Raw genomic sequence first — 24,295 nt, forward strand, 5'->3', positions numbered from 1 at the left:
AAGTGTTGTCAGAGACAACTCAGCAGTGTCACTGGGTGACAGATGACAAACAAACAAGGTTATGTATCACAGCTTGTACTGTCATAGAGTAACACATTAACTCTAATACTATACTATACTTTAAATGTACTAGAATCTTACTTGAGACTGTGCATTATTCACACATACCTTAGTTACTATTTCTAAAGTATGTAATACATGCATAATGCGTGTTGTATGTTAGGTTCATAAAGTATCATGGAAAAAAAGTAAATAGTATAATAGTAGGTGAAGAAATTAGTTTTTAGCATTAACATTTACTTCGTTGTCTTTGCGACCAACGTTTTGGGCCACTTCATCAGGCCAAGCCCAATAAAAATAAAGAATTGTATCAATATTGTTTATTTTATTATTATTGTGATGCGAGACTGTTAAGACAATAAATAAACACTATGGCATAATTTTGAAAATAGTAATGTGAAATTTAATTTGTGGAGAATCGTAGAAAAACGGAGTTAAAAAAAAGCGTTGTGACGCTTTAATAACGGAGCCTTATGGAACTCACGGTGCCTCTCGCCCATTGGCTGGCGTCTACTGCGTCACTTGACTAATCAGCTCCGTCGACGTCACAGGGTGGCATTAAGTTGGGAGGCGTGTGTGACATTTGCTGCAAGAAGCTAACGTTGCAGCTAGCCGGATAAACATGAAGAACTAGGGAAGGAAATATAACATACTTTGCCTCATAAGGACCGAGCTGACGTTTGGGTTACAGTTTGTTGTCGTATCCACATTGAAGAATACAGTTTGTATCAAATGTAGCTGACGGTAAAACTTCCTATCTGGCTGAACACGTTTAAACAGCAGTGAGTAGGCTAACCCGTTCTCTTAACTTGTACTGTAACTCAATGTTAGAGTTGAGCTGGTGTTAAAAGATTTTTTTTACTGAGATGTTGAAACTAATCAGATAACTGTAGCTATTGTTTTTAAACTGCAGTATGGGTGGACATTAGCGCGTGAGCCGACTTGCCGAACTGCATTTTGCACACACGGTTAACATTAGCTTTAGCAGGCTAGCTCCTCACTCCCCTCTTGCTGCAGCTTTCTTACTTTCTTATGCTGACTTGTCAGGACAGGTGTGCAGACAGTACGCCAGCTGTGGTGTGGGACAGATAGGGTCTGCAGCTGAATAGCAGCTGAATAGCAGTGCTCACAGAGAGGTAGCAGCAGTTCACTTTTTAGTGACTTTAGTGGAGCCAGAGGTGGGACCATGCTGCTCTCCTTGGTCGTGCACACATACTCGCTGCGGTACTGGTTTCCAGCCACGATCATGCTGGGAACAGCCCCGGCGTATATGCTGTCATGGGGTACCTGGCGCTTACTTTCAACAGTTTTACCAGCGAGACTGTATCACAAGTTAGACGATCGGTTGTACTCCATGTACCAGAGTATGGTGCTGTTCTTCTTTGAAAACTACACCGGAGTAGAGGTGAGTGATCCTACATATACACTGCATGTCAATGTAAAGTTAATCTGGTCAATCCCAAGACTCAATGTGTTGTCACCATGAGTGTATCGAGGATGGGGAATCCTATCTCCTGCTATTAGAACTACAAGGACACAGTCAGTCAGGTGATGAACCAGATGTATGACGAGAAGGTCTGCATTCCTTTTGTTGCCACTCCTTGCACAATTATTGTACACTAGACTTTGCAGAGAAACAACAGTGATGGTGTTTTGTGCAATTAAATTGTCTGCACTGTCACACTAACTGGAGGCCACATGAGTAGATTGTATCGGACCTTTTAATGAATTGTCTTGGGTTTATTGAACAGCTGCAGTCTACGCTGGTGGGCTGAATCAGCCTGAACCAGAAACAAATCTGTGATGCAGTTTAGATATTTAACAAAATCTTTATCTTTAATGTAGAATACTTTTGCACACTGACATTTTGCTTTACCTATGCTTTCTCTCTGTAGATTATTATATATGGAGATATACCAAAGAACAAAGAGAACGTGATCTACGTGTCCAATCATCAATGTACAGGTAACGCATTGCAACATTAAAATCTCGGTCTAGTGTGAATCACAGGTTGTAGTAAATCTCTAATCTCTCCCGACGGTTTTCCTCGTAGCCGACTGGATCATTGCGGACATGCTCGCCATCAGGCAGAGTGCTCTCGGCCACGTCAGATACGTCCTTAAAGATGGACTCAAGTGGCTCCCGCTGTACGGATGGTATTTCTCTCAGGTAATGCAACTGTGTGAGTATTTGAATGTCATTTGTTATTGTAAATTGCAGAGAAGTGAATTAAACATGAATCACATTCCCCCCCACACTGCTGTTCTCATCGGATTCTCTTTCTGTTTCAGCACGGAGGAGCCTACGTGAAGCGAAGTGCAAAGTTCAGTGAACTAGCGATGAAGAAGAAGCTCTTCACTCAGAGTCAATCTGGGGTCCCAGTAAGTACACATTACACATGTTCCAAATAAGCCTTTTGACTACATTTAGACTCTTAAGGTTGATGTACTGTCCGCGGTCAAGACGAAAAGTTCAGTTCAAAAGAGAACAAGGACTTCAAAGAGAAATCATATCTTCAAGCGGGGCTTTATTTCCCATGTTTCTGATCGTCACAAGCGTGTTCTTAAACATTCACCTAAATTCACTGCAAAGCTTTCTGTTGTAATCTTACAAAATGTTGTCTTTCAAAACAATCCTTCTTACCTTACTTGTAATTAGGATTTAGAGTTTATCTGACGTCAGCACCATTGAAATGGATAATCAGATATTGGATGCATGAGGGTTCAATCGCAGTTTGTTATTGTGTTGAAAGGGCGATTTTTCTTTTCTTTTTTTTCCTTTTTTTTAATCACTTTTTTGGGGATTTAACTGTGTGATTAGTGTGTGTGTGTGTGTCGACAGAAGTAGTTCTGGTGACCTGTAGGTGCACAATGAAAGCTCTGTTGTAAAATAAAGCTTGTTAGTGTTCACTTGAACATAAATATCTTCATCTTTGTTCCTGTGCGACTGAAATTGATCAACTCTAAAACTAATTCTTAAACTTGTCTGTTTATTCCAGTAATTCACAAATAAATTATGAAGCATTTAAAAAAACTGCTGCATTAGTTCATCATTTACAAGTGTGAGGATGTTCTTATGAAAGATTCTTATACACATTCATTCAGTACTTGAGCCATTATCGTTTTTTCTATCTGGCGTCACTGGTCGTAACACAATGTTAGAGATTGAAAAGACAAGAACACTGGAGACTTTCATGTGTGGTTTTTTTTTTGTGTTTTTTTTCCTCACCCCACAGATGTACCTGGTCATCTTCCCAGAAGGAACCCGGTATAATCCAGAGCTCAAGAATGTTATCGCTGACAGTCAGGCTTTTGCTACAAAAGAAGGTACAAACATGACTGAAGTCACTTTCTGCTGTACGGCTGCATACTAATTCAGCACGCAGCAGTCTGTAAAACAGCTGACAAAGTTTTGTTGTGCGACTAGTGAGCATCAAGATTTATACAATTCTTAAGTTTGTATCGTTCATTATTAGAATGATGTATTGCAAACTTCAGAACAACAAAGTGAATTAAGTCAGTCTTTTGGACATTTTTTATTCCCCTTTGTTGAAGAACTAATTAGTAAAGCTTTATACAAATATAAACGACTGCATTCATCTCTGTCGTCACTGGATTACTGTTGTGTTGCCAGGAATTGGTCAGCGTCCAACCGCTGATTACATATTCCAGCTGGTGCAGATCAACGTTTTGAGGACGAAATTGACTTTCTGCTGTTACGATAAGAGACTTTATTGCTCACAAAGAATCTGTTTGAAAAGCGATGTCTCTTCTGGTTATTTCTGTAGCAAGAGGAAGTGAAATTATCGGATTTTAAATGGTCGTTTTATTTAACTGCAATGTCAATTTCCATACAGTTTCACAGCTAAATACAGTCGTTGCATTAGCGTGATTATTGTGCTGCTGTTGTGTGGGCTTTAGGTCCCATCATAAACTGCAGAGATTAAGCCTATCTGTGGACCACAGCTCTGAATATCACCTTCCCCCATTAATCCCAAACAAATTGCTCTGGAGAGCCAACATGTGCACATGACATTATCTGCTATTAGTGAGGTATTGGTGAGCAGAGGGTGCTGCCACATCCACTCACACAAGCATTCACATAGGATGACTGTTTTTACCATCATAAGTGTATTTATGTTTCAGGTATTTTGGAGGGGGTTTAAGCCCTTATTTATGGAGACATGGTGATGATATGGGACAAAGGTTCCCAGCCACACTCACTCTGGGGATACTGTCTATGTCTAACATCTTAATCAGGTGATCTGATTGAATAGATAATGCGTTACATCTGTTCCTCTCCATAGGACTGGCTGTCCTGAAGCACACTCTGACACCCAGAATGAAGGCCTCTCACATAGCCCTGGAGGCCATGGGGGGTCACCTGGACGCGGTGTATGACGTCACAGTGGCCTACGAGGGAACGCTGGAAGTCTCGGGCCAAAGGAAACCTGCGCCATCAATGCCAGGTGAGCAGGCAGCTAGAGACGGTCGGTCAACAGCTTCCTTCATTTGAGCTGGTCTCTCACAATGTGATCTGTACCTGGATAGCTGGTCCTAAGTCAGTTGTGTACTTATGCAGGACACATGCAGCTGGAATAAGTATGGAAGTGCACCTCCAGGGGAGTTAGCCAGGCCAGCATTCTCACCAGTATTCACAGTAGCAGACAGTAACGTGGTGAAAACAATGTTGTTATTCTATATTTTACATATATTGAGACTCCATCATAGTGCTGTCAGAATCAACATAACAAGAAAACTCATTATACTGGGTATGAATGCAAAGGCCTGTGATTTGAGAGAACTGTGTGAATACCAGTTATTAAGGCAGGAGATGTGGTTGTTTTGTTTTTTCCATTCTAGAGAGCCAAGCAGCATTCTAACTCCGGATATAAAAGCAGCTTCAGCCTGCCTTTGTCTTCTGTTGATCAGTGATCCACAAACACACGAGCGTCGTGTCATCAGTCCTGTAAATAACCACATGGCAAACAAAACCTATCGACAGTCGCGTCTTCCTGTAAACAGCATGACTCCATGTTTTGGGCTTTTTGATTATTCTGTGTTGCCGGTTGTGCCGACATGCTCTCGTTTGAATGTGAAAAAAACATCCTGCTTCAGTCAGGAATAAACATTAATGTGTTTCTAACAAACTGAACAGAGAATAGAAAAGCATTCTGGCTGTCGTCACGCACTTCCTGCTCTCATGCGGTGAAGGTGACTTTAGTGATTTCACAAGGAAGTGGAAGTGACTCGAGGCTGCGTTCACACTGCAGCTACAAGAGTCCAAACTCACATCAGTTTTCTGAAGTTTTAGGACTTTAGAGGTCTGCAGGTCAGCAGGGATTACTTCCTATTATGTGCTGTTCTCTGGCATCGTTACATTGCTACATACAAGACAGTTATTCTATGGCCTTTTTATTGGGCATCAGCCTTACGTTTACTTGCGTATTGTCAAAGTCGAAATAATCACTTCAAGTCAGAATTACGCCTGTGAGATGCGCAGAGATTAAAATGAAAGCCATCTGTTGTGAGACCTGCAAGGGAAAAATACGTCTGATACACCTGGGGTCCAGATGGGGGTGGGGGGGGGCTTTACCAGAGTTTATTAAAAGGATTGTGATCAGGAGTTTGTTGCTACAGAGAGAGTTTATTTCCTCCTTCTATTCCAGGAAGTTGTCTTTCAAGTGTCTTTTGGAACATTGTTCTGCTCAAACACAGACGACCTGCAGCCGAAGCTCAGACGGACCGACTTTGGCTTCTGCGTGCGTGTTCTTGTCTCTCTTCCTGAGCCTTTGGCCACACTAACCCGTCTTTCGTTGAGATGTATCGGTGTTTATTGAAGCAGTACATATTGTGTCCGACAGTCGATTTAAATCCGTGCAGCAGCTGATTGAGGTGCTCTCTCTGCTGACTTCGATCACGTTTCCTCTTTTGTCCGCAGTGCCAGGTTTCCTGATCATGTTGCATGTTGTGGAAACAGGAAGTTGAAGGTCTCTGGGGATGCACGTGTAGCCTTGAGCGTTCACACTTGGTTACATTTTTATGTCTGACCTTGTCAGACACTTTTCTCTCTCTGCTTAGTTAGACAGTTTAAATTTTTACTTGACACGTTCACATTTATTTTAGGAATGAATAGGTGATGCCGACACTGAATGGTTTGTAGCTCATTCTACAAATAACGAATATTCAGTTGAAACTCTGAACATTTAGTATTTTATGAATTAAATCTGACTTTTCTACATTTACACTCTACTTCGACCTGATTTCATGATCAGATGTGATCGTATCGGTCGGATTCTGCACCAGTTTAACTGACTCTGTTGTACGTCACTGGGCTTCACTCCATCATTGTCACCTCGTGTTGATTTGAAGTGCTTGCTCTACGTGCCGTTGTGCTGAAAAGCTTTTCCTGTTTTTGTTTAGTCTCTTATTTTTTTGTGGTTGACAGAATTCCTGTGCAAAGAATGTCCCCGAGTCCACATTCACTTTGACCGCGTGGACATAAAGGAAATTCCTCCAGAGCCACTGTTCTTCCGCAGGTGGCTGCACGAGCGCTTTGAAATCAAGGACCGGTAAGTGTGTGTGTGTGTGTGTGTGTGTGTGTGTGTGTGTGTGTGTGTGTGGGGAACAATTATTCATGTTCAATCAATACATAAACCACAGTGATCTTTTTTTAATGTTCTTCTTTTGGATGCCACACGTTTTAATCCCAGATGTGTATCGCAGCCTCTAAAAAGACGAGTAACCTGAGTAAATATAGAAAACTGTCGATAAACTAATTCTCTTAAACATAAATAACAATGTCCGAAAAGGAGTGGGACGAAATACACGCATAACTCAAACAATGAATTCAATGTTTATCATATACACCTTTGTGAGTGTTAACCTATATTCCTGTTATTTTATTTCTATTTTAACCTTGGTAATCAAGTCGTATTTTTCCCCCTCGTGTCCACATTTAAGATGAGATAAGTCTTCGTTCCATGACGGATAGCAGCAAAGAGGGATGCTGCTATAACAACAAGCGTCTTTTAGAAAGGTCAATAATCAATAGTTAAACAGTGAAAAGCTCAATTATAACTGAACGGTTGAATTCACATGATGCCCATAAGAAACAGTGATATTGAAGCGTTTAGTATTGCACATGAATGAATTGCTAGTTTTGGGTTGTGTGATCTACTGAAGTTGTCTTTTCCTAAATCCTGAATTCTCCTTCACATCGTTCCTTGACCTCATGATGCTTTCCATCAAGATCAAGGAAAGGTGGTTAGGAAAAAAACGTTAGAGGGAATTCTTTTTTTTTTTAGTCCAGACTTTTGATATAGACTGAATCACAGAAGTTGTGGTTGAAATAATAGTTGTTGGGGATGGAAAGTGGTAATCTACTGAGCCCAACATTAACATCCACCAGGCAACAAAAAGCCCCGATGTGATTTGGGTGCAGTTTTTGTGCTGCAACTGTTAAAAAAGAAAAAAACAAAGATTTTCCTGATCCAGCTTTTTGCAATCTTTCACCTCTTGTGCTTTTCTAAGCCCGGCTGAAGTCCTAAGAGAGTAATCTGTCTTTTCAAAAGGCTGCTGACGGATTTCTACGAGTCCGAGGATGAAGACAAAACCTGCAGGTTTCCCGGGGAGGGCAAACATTCTCCTCTGAACCTTTCGAAAACCCTCCCATCAGTGGTGATCCTGGTGGGGCTGACACTGCCGTTACTGCTGACGGAGACCGGCAGGAAAGTGTACGTGAGAACCTGGGTGTACGGGACTCTGCTGGGCTGGCTGTGGGTCAATGCTTTTCCTTAACCGACAGGGCAGCGGCTGCCACGATGAGGCGCACAAAAGACACGTCGCCACTTTGCTGTATCGCAACAACACAAGGTGTGTTCCAGATGCAGAGCGGCATCTGATGAGAGGCTCAGAGATTTACTCCTCGTGTCTCATTCATGTTGAGCTGAAAGCTGAACGGAGGTACGGAGAAATGTGACGCTTTTTTGTGCAACTTGTTCCCTCACGTTATTTGGATTTGCAGCCTGAAATGTTGAGAAAACATGAGTGGAATTGGTGGAAAAATCCCCCTAGTTATCTACTATGAAATAAAAAATAGCTATATACTTATCTTAAACCAATCCCCCCCCCCTTCATCAGATTTAGCCAAATTAGTATTCATGCATGCCCACTTTCCCATCAAACATTGGCCAGTTTTAAAGCTCTTATGAGAGATATTTTTGAGAGCAACGTGTGCTAAGTGCTCTGAAAACAAGTTGATTGATCATGTCCAGCTACGGTACGTAGCCGACACAGCACGCCAGCCTACTGACGAGAGATCATTCATTATTTAAGTGGACTGACTCATTGACATTGGTTCTGATGCCATTCATGCCAAGTCCCATGTCAGGAGGTTTATGCAATTAGCTCATTGAAAGTGATGTTTTACATTAGAACACAAATAAGTAGCATGCAGTCCTCTGTAGGGGCTCATAAACATGACACCAGCTGCATCGTTTACTATGAATATTCATGACATCTTAGTTTTATATAATCATAATGAATGTAGCTGTAAACTCATTTATGCATATATGAAATAGCTTCTCTTTTTTTATTCTCAACACCCAAGATTTTGGTTTTACTTATAGATATCCTTAAAAAAAAAAAATCAATCTACCGGTACTGTACTTTTGACCTCAAATGGAGGAATGCGTGTTTGAAATTGAAGTATTGCTTGAACCTTTAAAGTCAATCATTGCCAAAACCTGTTGTATTTACCGTGATGTTCTACATGTGTTTAAGTTGAGCAATACTTGTTTAATGCCAGCCTGGATGACGACAAAGAAACCTAATGTCTCTTCTTTTTTGGGGCCTGAATACATTATAATTTGATTTCTTTTGATAATTGTTTATTCACAGATCCATAACTTTGATATGCATTTGTTTCTTTGAATACCATGTTTCAGCTCATACGAAAGTATCTACCTTGCAAAAAGCTAACAAAGCCATGTTGACTGTATATCACAGGCTCCTGTACTCAAAGCCATTTGTATTATAAATGTCATTGTATTGTCGAATGCACTGTATGTCCATTGTTGTTTACCGTTACGAAACCATTGCATTTTTTTCCACGAGTCACTTTACTTGTTTGCCGTCTAGAGTTAGTCTGAGAAATGTTTCCCCCGTGTGGAAGGTACAGTACATCATAGTTGTTACATGTCAATCCAATCCCTCACTTGAATAATCCTTCCTTGTTCTTAAATGACTTGTCAGCAATTTTATAGTCATTTTTATCCTGACGAAACCAGACTAACTCATCAGCAAATCTCTGTAGACAGTATTTAAATGCCAACTGATTTTGGAAATTGTGTGCCTTCTCTTTGGAAGAGTTGGTCCCCTGTGGCTCTTTTCCACCAGGTGACTGTGTAGAGGCTGGAGCTACTGTGTAGAGGCTGGCACTACTGCGTAGAGGCTGGAGCTGCTGCTCCCTGCAGCCTGTGGTCGCATTGTCTACAGTTCATAGTGGCGTATTTTGCTCGAAGAATGCATTGATTTACACTTTTTGAGGACTATTATTAAATGATGAAACCTTTAATGTATATAACTTCTTGAAATGGGGGAGTCAGAGAAATAAAGTTCTCTTGTGGGAGAGTCAAGTTTTCTGTTTTCCTGTCCTGAACGTGTGACTTAAATTAAAACGTTGATATTGGAGTATATCTAATACTGGCACAATGTTTTGCCGATGGAATTAGACTGATTGTTGCCCAAGTTGAACTTGCACACCCAAGATGCCTTTTTTTTTACTGCACACTCATTTTTTTCTTTTAATTTCACGTCACCAATTTTGATTATTTTGTGTAAGTCCATTACATAAAATCCAAATAAAAATCCATTTTAATTCCATGTTTTAATGCAACAAAATAGGCGTGAATAATTTTGCATGGCACATCTCATACACATCTGTGGGCGGATTATTTAAACAAAAGGTTTTTGCACTATTGTCTTCCTCCCACCAATGTATTGTAGCTACTTTTTGCACAATGATGTGGGTCTGACAATCCCTGCAGATACAATTATAGAAAGTCTGGTAGAAAACTGAAGAATTCAGTCATTTTACAGAATAATTAGAGTTTTAGACTACTCAAAAATGAGACCATTCTGGAGGTATTTACCAAAACTAAACTAGTTTGACAACAAATCAAAAATGGACTTGGAAATGTGATAGTGTGTATGAATACATTGTACACTTTGTTTAAATTGAAATTACTTAAACATATATTTTTAATATGGTTTTGGAAACCACCGGTTTTAATGTTCTGAAATACTACTTTCCCACTTTATCAAACGTCTCCGAACACAGCACGAACCAAATGGCGCATGCGTATTACGTTTTGTGGGCAGTAACAAGGAAGTGCAGTCACAAATTGAAGAAACGATTTTTCGCGCTGCTGCTTGTTTGGACGCAAGGTTTGTAATGTTAACCGAACGAATGCATTTGATGTATAATGATTCCATGATAACAATACGTACTTCACATGAAGTACATTATTATAGGATATACGTGTGGCGCTGGTCTGTCTGTCGATGTTGAAACCACTAAAAGTCTCACAGCAACACCTAGCGGATTTATCAGACTTCACGCGGGTAGATACTCTAACAAGGATTAAAGTACAAGTACTATTGAGCTTAACGTGTTTAGGAAGAGATACTTGCTGGTGTTGAAATCGTATTAGCGTGTGACTCGTTTGTGGCGACTAAATAGTCTCGAAAATAGTTCATTTTTAGATTTGAATTATCTTAACGTGAGAAAACCTGTGTTTTGATGTTTGTGTGTAAGCCTTGCTATTTACAGTCCTAGCTCAACATAAATACCAAATGTACCTCACACCCTGAGCTGTACTGTGTATTTGTGCAGCTTTGTGATGGCTGTGGACTGGATTGGATTTGGCTATGCTGCAGCCATCGCCTTTGGGGGATTTATGGGCTACAAGAGAAAAGGTTGAAATCTTCCATTTTTTGCAGACGGCTCAACTCAAACTCTGTCACCTGATGAACTAATTAACCCTGATTATCACCACGTGTGTTTGTGTCCCTACAGGCAGCGTCATGTCCCTGATGGCTGGGTTAGTCTTTGGTTGGTTGTCTGCTTATGGTGCATACAACGTCTCCTATGACCCAAAAGACATCAAGGTCTCATTGCGTAAGTATGACTAAACTCTTTTCATTGTGTTGATTTTCAACCAGTTCATTAGTCATAGAGTTTATGCCATGTCATGGTGTTTTTTTTTCTTTCTTCAGTCACCTCCGGGGTCCTCTCACTCGTGATGGGAATGAGATACAAGAAATCTGGCAAACTAATGCCTGCTGGCATCATGGCAGGGCTAAGGTCAGAGGCTAAGTTGAGCAAACGCATTGTCGAATTATGTACCGTCTATTACTTGTTATTCATTTTTGATTTGCTGTCTCTCTCCTACAGTTTGTTGATGGTGTTTCGACTGTTGCTGCTCCTCGTTGTGTGACCGGACCAGACTGAGGGTCTCTCTGGCTCTCATTGAGCAAGCCTTGTTTTAAAGGAAACAGCGTTCCCAGTTTGCATACTAAAACAAGTCTTCTGCTTTGTTTGGTAATTTAACTCTTCTGTGACCAAAAAAAAATAACTTTGCAAAAGCTACCAGTGGGTGTTTGAACAGATTTAAGGTTAACTTGCCTTGTTATCTTATTGCGGTAAATCTGTATTGGCGATCTTGTATAAATAAACTGCTTTTTTTTTTTTTTTTTGTATGTGCATGGATGTAAATCTCTTGAATTGGGATTAACTGATGTAACATGAGCTTGGTGGGTGCAATACTTTGTGTTGGCAGGTAGTTTACTGTATACACTACAACTTTATTCTTGCCAGCTGCTAATACTGTTAGTTCTCTCAAATATTAAAGTCACTGGAAAGATAGGGACAAGTTTAAAGAATAAAACGTGTATTATTGACTGCTCTCATACTACGTCTAACTTTTAAAAACTATTGACGTTACTAGTTTATGATTTTTGTAATACAGTGTTATCAAAACTAATCAGAACAAATGTGATTCTTGAGATAACGCTTTTGTTTTCATGTACATGGTGTGGATCTAATCCAAATTCTGTAACTGAATAACCAGAACAAACACAATTTATAAAATGTTCCTCAGAAATTAATCATTTATTTAGTAGAACCTTTACATTGAATCACTTGTAGTGAAAAAATTATTACATATATTCCAGCTAATTAGAGTTACAATGGATGGTGTATTAGTATTCTAAACACAAACCAGCACATACTTGATCCGAATGTAGTACATGCTGAGCTTGGAAAATGAATCATTCATACGTAACACGCCCATGTGAGGAATGTGCAAAGTTTACTTCAACGGTGGGTTGAGTTTGAACACCGCCTTGATGGTTGTCACATAGGTTTCATCAGGCTGGTGCTTCCTCTGGCTGCCTGGCTGCAGGAACTTTTTGATGGCGGGAATTTCGCTCATCCTGCCCTGGAAAGACTGGAGGGAAACACAAAGTTACTCTTTAACGGAGCATTCGGTAATCAGTGTGTATTTTTGTTCTTATTAACAATATACTGAGATTGTATAGGAACAAGTTATCTCTTTTTGTTCTTTTGTACATCCAGTCTTATATACTATGTCACATTTACCTTGACATTGGGAAACTCTGCGAGGATTCCACAAATCTTCTCCTCCAACATCAGGGTGCATTCAAGCAGCTGCACATCTGCACAGCTTATCTTACTTCCCACCAGGTACATGGGCCCAGCCAGCGCCTGAGATGTTCATCAAAGACACACACTATTGTGTTATATATATAAAATCCTCAACAGCTCAATTTTCCATCTTTAAGGGTTTTTAACTAAGATGAATCAGTTTCTAGAACATGCCATTTTGTATATTATGTGCAGTAAGCATGGCGGTACCTTTTCGAACACAGGAAGGTAGCGTTTTTTTGCTTTAGTTTCAATGGTATCCAGTTGTGCCTTTGTATCTGCAGTGAAGGCCAACATCATTATCATTTCCATGAGATCCAGCAGTCCCTCTGAGTACATGTTGATCCTGAGGGGAAGCATACATCGTGACACATTCATCCACTAAAATCACATGTTACAGAAGACACTCATGATTACACTTTTTTAGAAATGAACCATACGCGACTCGGTCTTTGAGATCCTTTCCATGAAGACTGTACTTCTCTGCGATGTAATTCAAGATGGCTTTTGACTGAATCAGCTTCATGCCATCAATTTCCACCAGAGGAACCTGTTCAAACATGAGATCTCCATCTGCAGAGAACATAAAGCAGCAGAAGTATAAAGAGTGCCACACCCTTGTAGATTATAACTATGACGACAGGTCAAGTGGGTTTAGACTTTGGCCTCAAACTGAAAAAGCACACATGTGACATGAAAACAGGCCGAATGTTGAATTCAGCTTTACCGTAATTAAACCACCTTTTTTTTAAACCAACTCACCACTCAGGAGTTTTTCATACTGCTCACGAGTTGTCAGATAAACCTCATCAAACTGTGAACATGAGATTACGTCACAGATTTAGGGCGCATTCAGGTGGTTCGGGGTTGTTAAAAGACAGCAAAGTTCCAGATTAGTATCACTTACCTCGACTTCTGCAACAGTCAAAAGCCAACGGATTGACTCCATTTTCCCTCTCCCATTGAAGTAGTGCAGCACAACTTTCCCAGCCATGGCTTTAGTGTTGGAAGTAGTGATGTTACGAGATGTGTCGACGCTTCGAAGCGTGTGTCGTGTAATGGAGGGGGCGTTTCCTCGAAGCGCGTGTCGAGGCTTGCTTCATTTAGGAGAAAAATGATGACGTCCGAAGCCTCGCTGCCCGGCTGTACCACGTGACTGCTTCGGGAAGTGGTTCAGATTTTGCCGGGAGGTTTGACAGCAATATAAACCCCTCAGGCTCCATTCAAAATGTGGGTTGTTGGTGGAGAGTTGCGGTCAGTTGAGAGTTTGGATAGTTTGGATGGCGTTTATATAGTTTGGAGAGTTTAGAGAGAGAGAGATAGTTTGGAGAGTTAGGAGAGTGAGGAGAGAAGGATAGGTGATAAGATGGAGCCAGCTAGGAAGAGGAGGATTTCCCCTGTGTGGGAACACTTTGATTTGATAACTCCTAATTAGGTAAGCTAAATCTAACTCTATTTCAGACACATTAGGTTTGCTTAACAAGAACTGTATTTTTCACAGTTTCTTATTTTATTCAAAGGTGAGGTGTTTATTGTGCTCCAAGGAGTTGGGGTACAATAACAACACCTCATCCATGCTAAGGCATCACCGTGCCTTGCATGAGAATAAGGAGGAAACTGGAGCTTCAGCCAGCCATTGTAAGTCATTACAATATTACAAATGCACCATCACAATTTTTTCCTGTTCACTTTTGTTTATTGTGCAAATAAAGACAGGTAACAGACACTGTATTTATTCTCTTTTAACCAGCCACCAGAAAACAAGAGCTGGATGAAGCCCTCGTCTCCATGACAGTGAAGGACACACGGCCCTTCAGTATTGTGGATGTTGGATTCAGGGCATTTGTGTTTGCGTTTTTGTGCACGCCAGCATCTTCTGTACCCTGTGAAAGGGTGTTTTCAAAAGGCCGGAGAGGTTGTGTCAAAAAAAGGAATCGTTTAAAACCAAAAACTGTTATTTCAGAATAAAAATGAATAAAATGTCCCCTGTCCTGTACATCACTGTCCAAGTTCCACAAGCATATTCAGTCCCCTCTTCCTAGTTCCACAAGCACTTTCACTGTCCTCTGCCTGCTTAAGTCCATGATATTTTCCTAAAGTGACATAATAACATTATTACACAACCTGCCATATCATGATACTACCATTTTGGGAAAATTTACACACACAGAATACATTCAAAAAATATTTTATTATGCACATATGTGATCATTTATGTACAGAAATGATTTGGTCATACATTTTTGTAATTCATTGTCATTCCCAACAGCCATAACAGACACAACAATTCAATGCATCACATTATGTGGTTCAGATCCAGCTGCCTGTGATTATACACTTGGCCAGTAGGTGGTTTCGTGTGCACATGAAGCTTCGAGAAATGAACCCTTTCTCGAACCAATTGGCTGAAGTGGTTCGATGCCTCATGAGGCTTCATCTCGCCATCACTAGTTGGAAGTGTGATATTTAGTATCTAAAAACTAAAAATAGACAGAGTAAACATCATATATTACTGAAAACAAATGCACGTAAGGTTAGCAAAGCGTGGTAACTGAGATAACACGTCTTAAATTATACCTGTGTGCACCGCCAACGCTGCTGTGGAGAAAGCAGAGGTATGTGAGAAAGATACGGGTAAGTCCTATTGTCGAGGGAAAATATATATATAAAGGTGGGGAAAACATTCACGTCTGTGATTGGTTGGGTCTGGCCAATACAAACCTGGGCTATTAACATAAATGCATCATGGGTAAAATACTAACTTGCCGTGTTCGTTCGATACTTTTTCTGCTAGTTTGAAATATCGATGTAGTTTACGTTTGCCACATGACTTACGCACTACGGCTGAACTATATACATACATGCTATGTCTATTTGGTCGATACCCGACACCGTGATCGTACATGGTACGACTGTTCTAGCTGATATATACAGCACGCAGCGCTTGGTCTAGTCGGATGTGAGGGCGATCTGGCTGCGACATCTGTCACCCCATTGATCGCTAGGGTTTATTCGGCTGATCTGGCTGGCTAGGCGGGTGTCCCCTTCCTCCCTCACCGCTCCATGTGTGTCCCTCCCGAAGCCCCGCGCTCGGTGGAAGAGGACGAGGTCCCCTCCGGCGGACGTCCATCCTTCGGTGTACCAGTAGCTGCGCTCCCCTGCTAGAACCTCCAAACAAGCTCAAGGCCCATTTGTAGGAGAAACGTAGGGAAGTTAAGCTCCAAAAGCGTCAGACACATCCAAATGAGGCGCTGCACGTGGCAGTCTGCCTTCCTTTTTCAATTTAGACCTTTGAAAAATCATACATACAATACAATACAATATATGTTTTATCATTTACTTGTACTTCCATTTCATGCTTAGTTTCCCTTTTATTACTTTTGCAGATTCAGTTTATTAATACAAAATGTAAATCAACCAATAACTAATGATTTATTCCAGCAGTATAAAAAGTATCTGTTGAAATAGTGGATCCACCTTCACCAGTTTACCAGTGGTTTAAACAGATCAAGGAACCAATTTCAAATCTAAAAAAAGGACACGACCACGATCTACTTGACTCGGGGGAAGAAAGACCTACACATGTAGTTCTCTCCAGAGTTGTTGTCATAATGTATGTAATGTAATGCTATAGTATACGGTAGTGATCAAGCACTGACAACTGCTGCATTAAAAACTAATTATCTTCATTGCTAATCCTAAACTACATTATACGTACTGTATGACCACATTTCCAGTTCCACTTTTTATATACCACATGACATAATTAAACCATTGATGGGTTTATCACTTCTTACATTGTATGGTTTATCTGTAGCCACTACTTCACTGGAGCCCCTGTAGATGGTGCTGTGCAGCACGAGTTCGTTAATAGTACTAGTTAATAATAACATACTGTTGATATGACATAAATCTCTCGATTGATGTAGTTTGCCAGCATCTACGAGAGCAGCTGATAGGTAACATACTGTGTGGACCATATGGCCTGACCTGCACTCAGCCAATCCATTTAAAGTGTTTCATGAAAAAAAGACACAAGTTGAACACATCAGTACCCAGTCAAAAGTTTAATTATACTCAACCGGCAATTCAATAATCACACTCACTTTGGCTAAGCGGTAGCATGTGTTAGCTTCAGAAACTAGAACAGATTTGAATCACTTGCATTGTATTCATTATGATGCACAACAAATAGTGACCTGATTACAAGGCTACCATCATACAACAAAAACAGCAGCAATGTAACAAAAAAAGAGGCAAAGTAATTAGTTGTAGCCAAAACAACTCACAGTGAAGTTTATTGTGTGTACAGGTTGGTGAACATTCACTGATAAATCTGATACAAAACTGAGGTTGTACCCTCTGTGGAACAGTAGCTATGTTACAGAAATACAAAATAAAAACACTCAAATTCTGTCCGGTTGCATTTAAGTATACACATACGCTCAGATATTTTACATCTCACAACATCCATAGTACACAAAATGAAAAACAAAATTATTGCCGTGTAAGATGTATGCACAGATTAAGGTTATAAAACAACTAGGCCTACTCTTTGGAGGTGAAAGAGTCTCAGGAGCACACATCAGAGGCTCCAGGCGGGGCACTAGCGGTGTCCATATTTGGCAGACCAGTCTGTTCGCCCGTGGATGGACTGGACCGGTGGGTGAGGCAACAGACCGGGGGTGCTCTTGTTGCTCGATGGCGTGTTGGTAGAGGTGTTCATCGGACTCCGGCCTGACTGCCATGTTGCATAATCTAAAAATAGCATCAAAACAACAGGTAAGACAGCTGAATATGACAGAAAGCTCTGAGCTCTGAAATGCATCCTCACTTGATGCTGTGGATTCCACCGGAGGACCCTGGTGCCTTCTGTGACCGGCTGAACCGACGTCTTTCTTGTAAAACGACGGCATGTATCCCCCTGGGATTGTATTTGTACCTGACATTTAAAAACAAACAGTCATTTGAATGGTAGCGATAACAACGAGCTGCAAAAAAAAAAAAAAAAAGATTGCAGTGAAGTTCAGTGCGAGGTGTCCCGGGAGAGATTACCGTGAGCGCCTCTGCTCGGCAGAGTCCCTCCAAATGGAATACTGCTGTTGCCCCAAAGGTGGCTTCCGGAGAAGTCTTTACCGGCATTGATGGCCACGTTCTTCTTTGTGCTAATGCCTGAGGGAGACGGAAACAGATTATCAGATGCATTTATCAAGGAAGATGATGCCAATGAGCTCATTTGAATCGAACAGGTTCGGCATGAAAGCACCTGCAGATACAGATTATGTAGATTTCTTTTATTAAGGACTCAGTCCTACTAACTTTCCTCAATGGAAGTATTCAAATATATATATATATATATATATATATATATATATATATATATATATATATATATATATATATATATATATATATATATATATATATATATATTACCAGGTAAATATCTCGACTGCCTGAAGTAATGTTGTTTGGCAGACGCGGTTCTCGGTGGCTCCTGGTAGGCTGAACTCCTGTTCAGGTTTAAAGGTGCTTCTTCCTTTCCATTGGGTCGACTGTAATCCAGAACATTTCCATATCTGAAACACAGCGTGCATTCATATAGATAGGTAGTAATATGTATGGACGTTAGCTGAGGCTACAGATCTTGTATTCCCTTTTTGCACATTTGTTATCGTACACAAGCACACTGCAGATGCCACCGACTCTGCCGCTGGTCAAAGGTACCACATGATGACAGATCGTGGCCTCACCTGCCGAGTGTGTCCTCCCCCGGCCTCGACTTCTCTGTGGAGAAGTTACTTTTTCCAAGAATACTTATGGATGTCAGATCCGTTTCTTCGTAGTCGTCCCAGTCGTCACCCTTAAGGTGTCCCGTGCCGTGGCCCCAGCGCCGCCGGCCCCCTTTAGGCTTCAACTGGTAGCTCAGTAGGTTTGCTTTTTCTGTCTCCTGTCTTGTTTGCTAAAAGAACAACATCAACCATACATGTAAGGAATATGTTCCACCATTCCACATTCCTAAAAAACAAGTTATTTTTATATATTTGTCTCGATATTCTGGCCCCTTTGATATGCACTCTAAATTTGAAGTATTACCGGAAATACTCCGTGAAGCAAAATAACATAGATTAGATATTTACATCAATCAGCCAATATCTAATATAGTGTGTTGGAGGCCCGGTTTACACACATAACAACATTTCATGTTTCCAGCTTCACCTTGCTCTGGACACTCTTGTCAACAAGGTAAGGAAGATGGCTCTGTGCTGTTCCTCCGGTCTGTTCCTGCTTCAGGATGTGCTTCGGCTGTTGCTCTCGCACCAGCTCTGTGTGCCGTTGGTACGCTGCCGCCTGCGCAGCTGCAAACACAGGGGAGGGCTGGACCTGCTGGAGAGGCCTGGGGGGGGAGCAGTGTTGGTTGGGAGTTGGAGGCTGGGAGGGAGGCACAGGCTTAAGCAGCAGGGGTTGTTGTTGTTGTTGTTGCTGCTGCTGCTGCAGCGTCTGTTGTGACTGTAAAGGAGCTTGCAGCGGCACACGCCCTAGCTGAGGTCTGCCCTGCTCCAGGATCTGTTGAGGAGTGCCCAAAGCCTGGCCCACGTGGAAGTACGAGTACCTGAGAGCCTGAAAAGATATCAAGATTTGAACAAAACAAACATCAGCTTTCATTCTGTATGTTCAGCTATGAGGAGGAAGTGTAGGTCAGACACTACCTGGGCTGAAGCTGGTCTCTTCTTGGGATCCCACTGGAGCAGGTCTGTCATCAGATGAATGGCTTCAGGACTGGCATTTGGGATCAGTGTCTTCAGATTACTGGGAACACACTGAGGCCAACGGAAGTTCATGGCACTAGCCAGATGGTATCCCTCCGGCCAATCATTCTATCGGGGGGAAGACAAACACATTTAACAAGTAGTGTGTGTTTTTATTCACCCTGACAGTAGTAGGAGTAATAGATTAGTAACTTAAAAAAAAAAGAAAACACTGAGGTAACATAGGACAAATATACTGTGCACAATACATATTCCTACTACACAAAATTCATGTTTTTGTCTTATTTTTAAAGCAAAAATGAAACCTGGAGATGAAAACGGTGATCCGGGTCTCGGGTACATGCAGTTGAAAAGTGAGGAATTACTCAGTTATGTGTAACACTTGTGTAAACATTACCTTCTTTGGCGTACCCAGGATTTGGCAAACTTTGAATATGGTGTCTATTTCACTGGAGCCTGGGAAAAGAGGCCTGAGGGTATAAAGCTCCGCCATGATGCAGCCAACTGCCCACTGGTCTATGGGCGAACTGTAGGATGTGGATCTGAGGAGCACCTCTGGGGCTCTGTACCTGGTCCAAAAAGAGAGGGTACTCGGACTTGAGTGCACCGAACTGTCACACAAAATGCATTGTGATCACTCCCAAAGAAACTCACCATCTGGTGGAGACATAGTCCGTGTATGGCGGTCGAGATCTGATTTCACGGGCAAGCCCAAAGTCAGCTATTTTCACCAGCTCTGGGCCCATGCACAGAAGATTCTCAGGCTTCATGTCCCTGTGAAAAAACCCTAACGAAAGACACACTGCGTGACCGTCTCGACACACAACGTCAAATGCATCACGCTGGAGTGGTAAACAGACGTACCATGTTTATGAATGAACGTGAGCCCCTGTAGTATCTGAAACATTATATTTCTTACAGCAGATTCAGGAAACAATCGAGTCCTGCAGGAAGAAACAAAGAGTTAGAAACTGTACGCGTATATAAAATAAAGTTTTTAATAAACTGTGGTATTAATAATGCAACAAGTAACAACTATACACACACCTGTCTTTCATTAGCTGGTATAGATTTTCCTTCATGTACTCAAATATGAAGTACAAGTGATCATTTTCTCGAATGACCTCCTTCAGTTTGATTATATTGGCATGATTGAGTTTCTTTAAGGACTGTGAGAATAAAAGAAACAGATCACGTAAGAACACGTGGAACAGATAAACGAAAAAATAGCAGCAGGAATTTAAAAAAAGAAGTCAATCTAACCATGCTGGACAATACACACGGGTCACTGCAGCACATTCAAAAGCACGCCCTACGACTATGAAGCGAAACTTGCATGTTAACACACGGCTCGAGTACCAACACAATGGAGTTTTGGGGGTAAATGTACTTACAATTAAAAAAGGGTGAATAGAAAGCAGGAAGGAGAAATATACACTGTTCCCATGCACTGGGATGACAGGTTTAACCATGCTAAGTTTAAGTAAGGGGGGGGGGGGGGAGCTGAAATGGGGATTTTGATACTATAATGGTGCGACATGCTGTAATTATGATCCAATCAGCGTCTAAGGACCAGCGTGTTCTACACATGTGTTGCTGCGTTGAGGTCAAGCTCTAGGGGGGGGGGGGGGTGTAAGCCAGGGATGGGAACGGGAGCTCAAAACCAACAGCACACAAGAATCACCTTCAACTCTTAGAGCTGGTGTGTGACTTTGAGCTGTGAGGAAATTTAGACAGCAACATACTGAACTGGTATGAAAACAAACGACAGAACATTTGGAGTATTTGACAATTGGTCTAAAATGTAGATGTACAGCATATTAACCACATCATTACTGCATTACCTGCAAATCATCAAGTTATCATGAAGTTACATCTCTATCCTGCACAAAGCAGCTGACGACATGACATGGCATATTAAATGTTTGCTATTTGAAGTTGACTGTAGCAATGCTACAGCAACGATTCACTGAATTCAGCATTTAGCTGTTGTATTATTGTTCCACATTATTGTTACGGTTATCTATTAACACAGCGCGGTGATATTTCAAACACTAAATCTGAGAATGGAGCAAATACTCCATGTGTGTGGAGCTTCAATAACAACACTGACGTGCAAAGTTAATGGGGATCAGTTGCAGCTCGTACATACAACAGTATATTAACATGGGCACGTATTTAATATTCACGTTATCAGTAAATATGGACAATTCTCTCCCACATCATAGATGGAACTGCATGATGTAAGTATTCAAGTTGATTTTGGGGGTTGTAGTTCTGCTGTGCTATTCAAACGTGTGAAATTGTGTTAAAAATGTTGAAAAGATAAACTCACCTTGACTTCACGGAGGTTCATGCATTCTTCCCAGGAGTAGAATTTTCTTTTCATTCTGAAAAATATTTTTCTCATTAGCTTATATTTTTGCAAATTATATCAAATTGCGTGTCAGAAAAAAAAAAAAAGAAGTTTGCAATGATTGCAAACGCACACAATTTTTCCGGATACTCACTTCTTTATGGCAACCAGCTCTCCTGACTCCAGACTGCGGCCGAGGATGACCGAGCCATACGTGCCATCCCCGAGCTGTCTGATATTTGTGTACCTATTCATCACGCTTGTCCTTCCACAGCATCCGGGGGGAAGATTGTAATGGGATGGAAAACAGAGTGTTTGCCTGCCACTGCTGAATGCAACCAGATTTTCCTGTGACAACAGCAGAAGACCACAGGCAGAGCTGGAGCACTCATGGTTTCATGGAATGGCCTCCTTCTAGCTGGGAAGGTGAGGGATTCATGACAACAACAAAAAACTGTGGTTAGTTATGTGAGCCTCGCTGTAATTACTATGTTGGCCATTTGACCACAAGCTTACCACTAAATAAGACATTTAATGGTTGGAATACATGTTAGTGCTGTGGACAGACTATATGAATCTTTGGCCCTGCTATCATTTCAAGTGTTAATGATGAATTAAGAATCATAGTTTTCCTGGTTTTCAATGCCACCGTTTTATCTGGCGGCAACATTAAATGCAGGATTCGGGATAAGGATCAGGGCACTCCTCTGAGGAATATTACAGAAAATGAAAGTCTCCCCAACACTCAGAAATGTGTTTTGACTGTTGTTCCTTCACTTGGATGTTTGAGCTTCGCTGTGCAGAATGATGCATGAGGGTTTGTTTTCAAATGCATCCGATGAAGAGGGAAACTGTCTCAGAGTTTCACACATATAGCTACACCCAAGATGATTTTAATGCTTTTTTTTAATGTGGGCATAATTTGCATAGTCTGTATTTTTTTTTATGAGGAAAACTAACCTATATCAGACACATATTTGACATGTCTGGAGTAACTTGAACTGTTGACTGACAAGTGATATCATGTGTGTAGTACAAGAGTGTCACCGTATGAAATCTTCCTATCGAGAGAAGGATGAAAACTGTCAAAGTCATCTATGACCGTTTGTAACCATCTCTCGGTTGAAATGTCCTTTATCAACGTTAACTCGCATTAGATTGCTAATACGTCGAGCGTACTACTTGCACACGTGGTACAGTTGAGGCTATATCTTATAATTGTGTTCTGGTGCTGGTGATGGCCCAGCTGCTCACTACAATATTCACGCGCTGCAGATAAAAACACACACTGGCCTGTTTGGACTGAATGGTGTGCTCACTTCAAAAACAAGAGGAAAAGCTGCAGACATCACTCACCCTTCCCGCGTCAGATCGACAACAACACATAGCAGAGTATTTGTAGTCGATGTTCAACAAATGGCTTAACGGAATAATCAGTTGACAGATACGCGCATCCACTGTGTCTAACACACAACATAAAATCAATGGTATCCAGGCCCTTTCGTCACACAGCTCGTGGTAATCTCGCGTTGCTGTAAAAACAGTTTGCGGTCTCGTTACAACAAATCACAGCTCCACTTCGTCTGCGTCGGAAACAAAGATACAAAACGAGAAGGATTAAATCACGGCAACTCTATCTCCATCTCTCTCTATCTCCTCATTGATCATCTAAATACATAGTCGAGAGAAGAAAATGTCATAATAAGTTTCGTGCATAACAATAAAATGATAAAACAAGACCGATATTCAAAAATACTACAAGGAACACGAAAGATTCGCAGTGCAAAGCAAAGCCGGAAGTGACCAAGTGTGTGTGCTCTTGTATTGAATCATTCTTCTCTGCTCAAATGTTTGTCCACAAGTGAAGCTGATGGTCCAGTTCCAAACTTGTTTTCAACACGTTTTCACACGCACACTAGTGGTGGAAAGTGTTCAGAAGCCAAAGATAAATAAATGATGTGTTGTACATACACTAAACAAATAAGCGTAACATGAATTACTAGTTATCTAAAGTAATAGCGCTGATGGGGAATATTGGTCGTTCGCTGTTAAAATGTAGGTGAATGATTATGTCAAAATCAGTATTTTAATATTGTTGGTCATGTTTTTTTCAGTTTCGGTTATTTTGGTGCTTTCAAACATGTTCGGTGATGACATTCTTCTCCCTAAGTTTATAATGTTTTCACCCCCACATGAATGCCAAATTGCATGTTTACTGACTAAAACCAGGCAGGTATTTTTCTAACTTCCCAAAAATTTACATTTTGGAGAGACATGAGTCTCATATCTTAGTCTGCAATGTATATACTGGCTAAACAACTGTTAGTTAAAGGTAGTGAAAAGTAGGCTGAAATGTAGTGTTGCAAAAAATGTTTAACCT

General features: G+C 41.0%; 3 protein-coding genes across 8 annotated transcripts; 1 reads left to right on the forward strand and 2 right to left on the reverse strand.

Annotated features, from left to right (window-relative positions):
* Positions 1-644: 644 nt before the first annotated feature.
* On the forward strand, positions 645-12,217 carry agpat5 (1-acylglycerol-3-phosphate O-acyltransferase 5 (lysophosphatidic acid acyltransferase, epsilon)). Of its 4 annotated transcripts, XM_079280756.1 has the most exons (11): positions 645-1,465; positions 1,956-2,025; positions 2,114-2,229; positions 2,352-2,441; positions 3,296-3,386; positions 4,367-4,528; positions 6,508-6,631; positions 10,957-11,039; positions 11,140-11,241; positions 11,340-11,427; positions 11,518-12,217. In XM_079280756.1, the coding sequence occupies exons 1-11, from the start codon at positions 1,247-1,249 to the stop codon at positions 11,558-11,560; spliced, it is 1,188 nt and encodes a 395-aa protein (XP_079136882.1). In that variant the 5' UTR covers positions 645-1,246; the 3' UTR covers positions 11,561-12,217. The 4 variants fall into 4 exon arrangements, 3 of the variants coding, with proteins under 3 accessions (XP_079136882.1, XP_079136880.1, XP_079136881.1); XR_013772461.1 differs by lacking the exons at positions 10,957-11,039; positions 11,140-11,241; positions 11,340-11,427; positions 11,518-12,217 and adding exons at positions 7,634-8,024; positions 9,429-9,726; XM_079280754.1 differs by lacking the exons at positions 10,957-11,039; positions 11,140-11,241; positions 11,340-11,427; positions 11,518-12,217 and adding an exon at positions 7,634-9,726.
* Positions 12,218-12,219: 2 nt separating this feature from the next.
* LOC306786112 (glutathione S-transferase A4-like) lies at positions 12,220-13,857 on the reverse strand. Its single transcript, XM_079280759.1, has 6 exons — positions 13,697-13,857; positions 13,552-13,603; positions 13,230-13,362; positions 13,000-13,135; positions 12,724-12,849; positions 12,220-12,571 (listed from the first exon to the last, which is right to left on the reverse strand). The coding sequence occupies exons 1-6, from the start codon at positions 13,781-13,783 to the stop codon at positions 12,434-12,436; spliced, it is 672 nt and encodes a 223-aa protein (XP_079136885.1). The 5' UTR covers positions 13,784-13,857; the 3' UTR covers positions 12,220-12,433.
* Positions 13,858-16,853: 2,996 nt separating this feature from the next.
* LOC306786152 (serine/threonine-protein kinase ICK-like) lies at positions 16,854-23,413 on the reverse strand. Of its 3 annotated transcripts, none has more exons than XM_079280828.1 (14): positions 23,272-23,413; positions 22,070-22,329; positions 21,895-21,949; positions 20,607-20,728; positions 20,424-20,503; positions 20,214-20,346; positions 19,957-20,128; positions 19,500-19,667; positions 19,009-19,410; positions 18,543-18,751; positions 18,226-18,368; positions 17,845-17,961; positions 17,624-17,731; positions 16,854-17,547 (listed from the first exon to the last, which is right to left on the reverse strand). In XM_079280828.1, the coding sequence occupies exons 2-14, from the start codon at positions 22,168-22,170 to the stop codon at positions 17,396-17,398; spliced, it is 1,962 nt and encodes a 653-aa protein (XP_079136954.1). In that variant the 5' UTR covers positions 22,171-22,329; positions 23,272-23,413; the 3' UTR covers positions 16,854-17,395. The 3 variants fall into 3 exon arrangements, with proteins under 3 accessions (XP_079136954.1, XP_079136953.1, XP_079136955.1); XM_079280827.1 differs by having other exon boundaries at positions 22,070-22,333; positions 23,272-23,406; XM_079280829.1 differs by lacking the exons at positions 21,895-21,949; positions 22,070-22,329; positions 23,272-23,413 and adding an exon at positions 21,244-21,371.
* Between the last annotated feature and the right edge of the window lie 882 nt (positions 23,414-24,295).

This window comes from Melanostigma gelatinosum (genome assembly GCF_949748355.1).
Source record: "Melanostigma gelatinosum genome assembly, chromosome: 12".
NCBI classification, from domain to species: domain Eukaryota; kingdom Metazoa; phylum Chordata; class Actinopteri; order Perciformes; family Zoarcidae; genus Melanostigma; species Melanostigma gelatinosum.

What these genes read in the sequence shown, in the direction of transcription:
- agpat5 (XM_079280756.1), top strand. Translation starts at nt 1,247, where the DNA reads ATGCTGCTCTCCTTGGTCGTGCACACATACTCGCTGCGGTACTGGTTT. An exon ending in ACGGATGGTATTTCTCTCAG is followed by an intron (nt 2,230 to 2,351) that starts GTAATGCAACTG and finishes TTTCTGTTTCAG; the next exon opens with CACGGAGGAGCCTACGTGAA. An exon ending in CGCTTTGAAATCAAGGACCG is followed by an intron (nt 6,632 to 10,956) that starts GTAAGTGTGTGT and finishes GTATTTGTGCAG; the next exon opens with CTTTGTGATGGCTGTGGACT.
- LOC306786112 (XM_079280759.1), bottom strand. Translation starts at nt 13,783, where the DNA reads ATGGCTGGGAAAGTTGTGCTGCACTACTTCAATGGGAGAGGGAAAATG. An exon ending in GATCTCAAAGACCGAGTCGC is followed by an intron (nt 13,136 to 13,229) that starts GTATGGTTCATT and finishes GCTTCCCCTCAG; the next exon opens with GATCAACATGTACTCAGAGG. An exon ending in ACCTTCCTGTGTTCGAAAAG is followed by an intron (nt 12,850 to 12,999) that starts GTACCGCCATGC and finishes TGAACATCTCAG; the next exon opens with GCGCTGGCTGGGCCCATGTA.
- LOC306786152 (XM_079280828.1), bottom strand. Translation starts at nt 22,170, where the DNA reads ATGAATAGGTACACAAATATCAGACAGCTCGGGGATGGCACGTATGGC. An exon ending in TCCTGGGTACGCCAAAGAAG is followed by an intron (nt 19,668 to 19,956) that starts GTAATGTTTACA and finishes TCCCCCCGATAG; the next exon opens with AATGATTGGCCGGAGGGATA. An exon ending in GCCGAGCAGAGGCGCTCACG is followed by an intron (nt 17,732 to 17,844) that starts GTAATCTCTCCC and finishes TTTAAATGTCAG; the next exon opens with GTACAAATACAATCCCAGGG.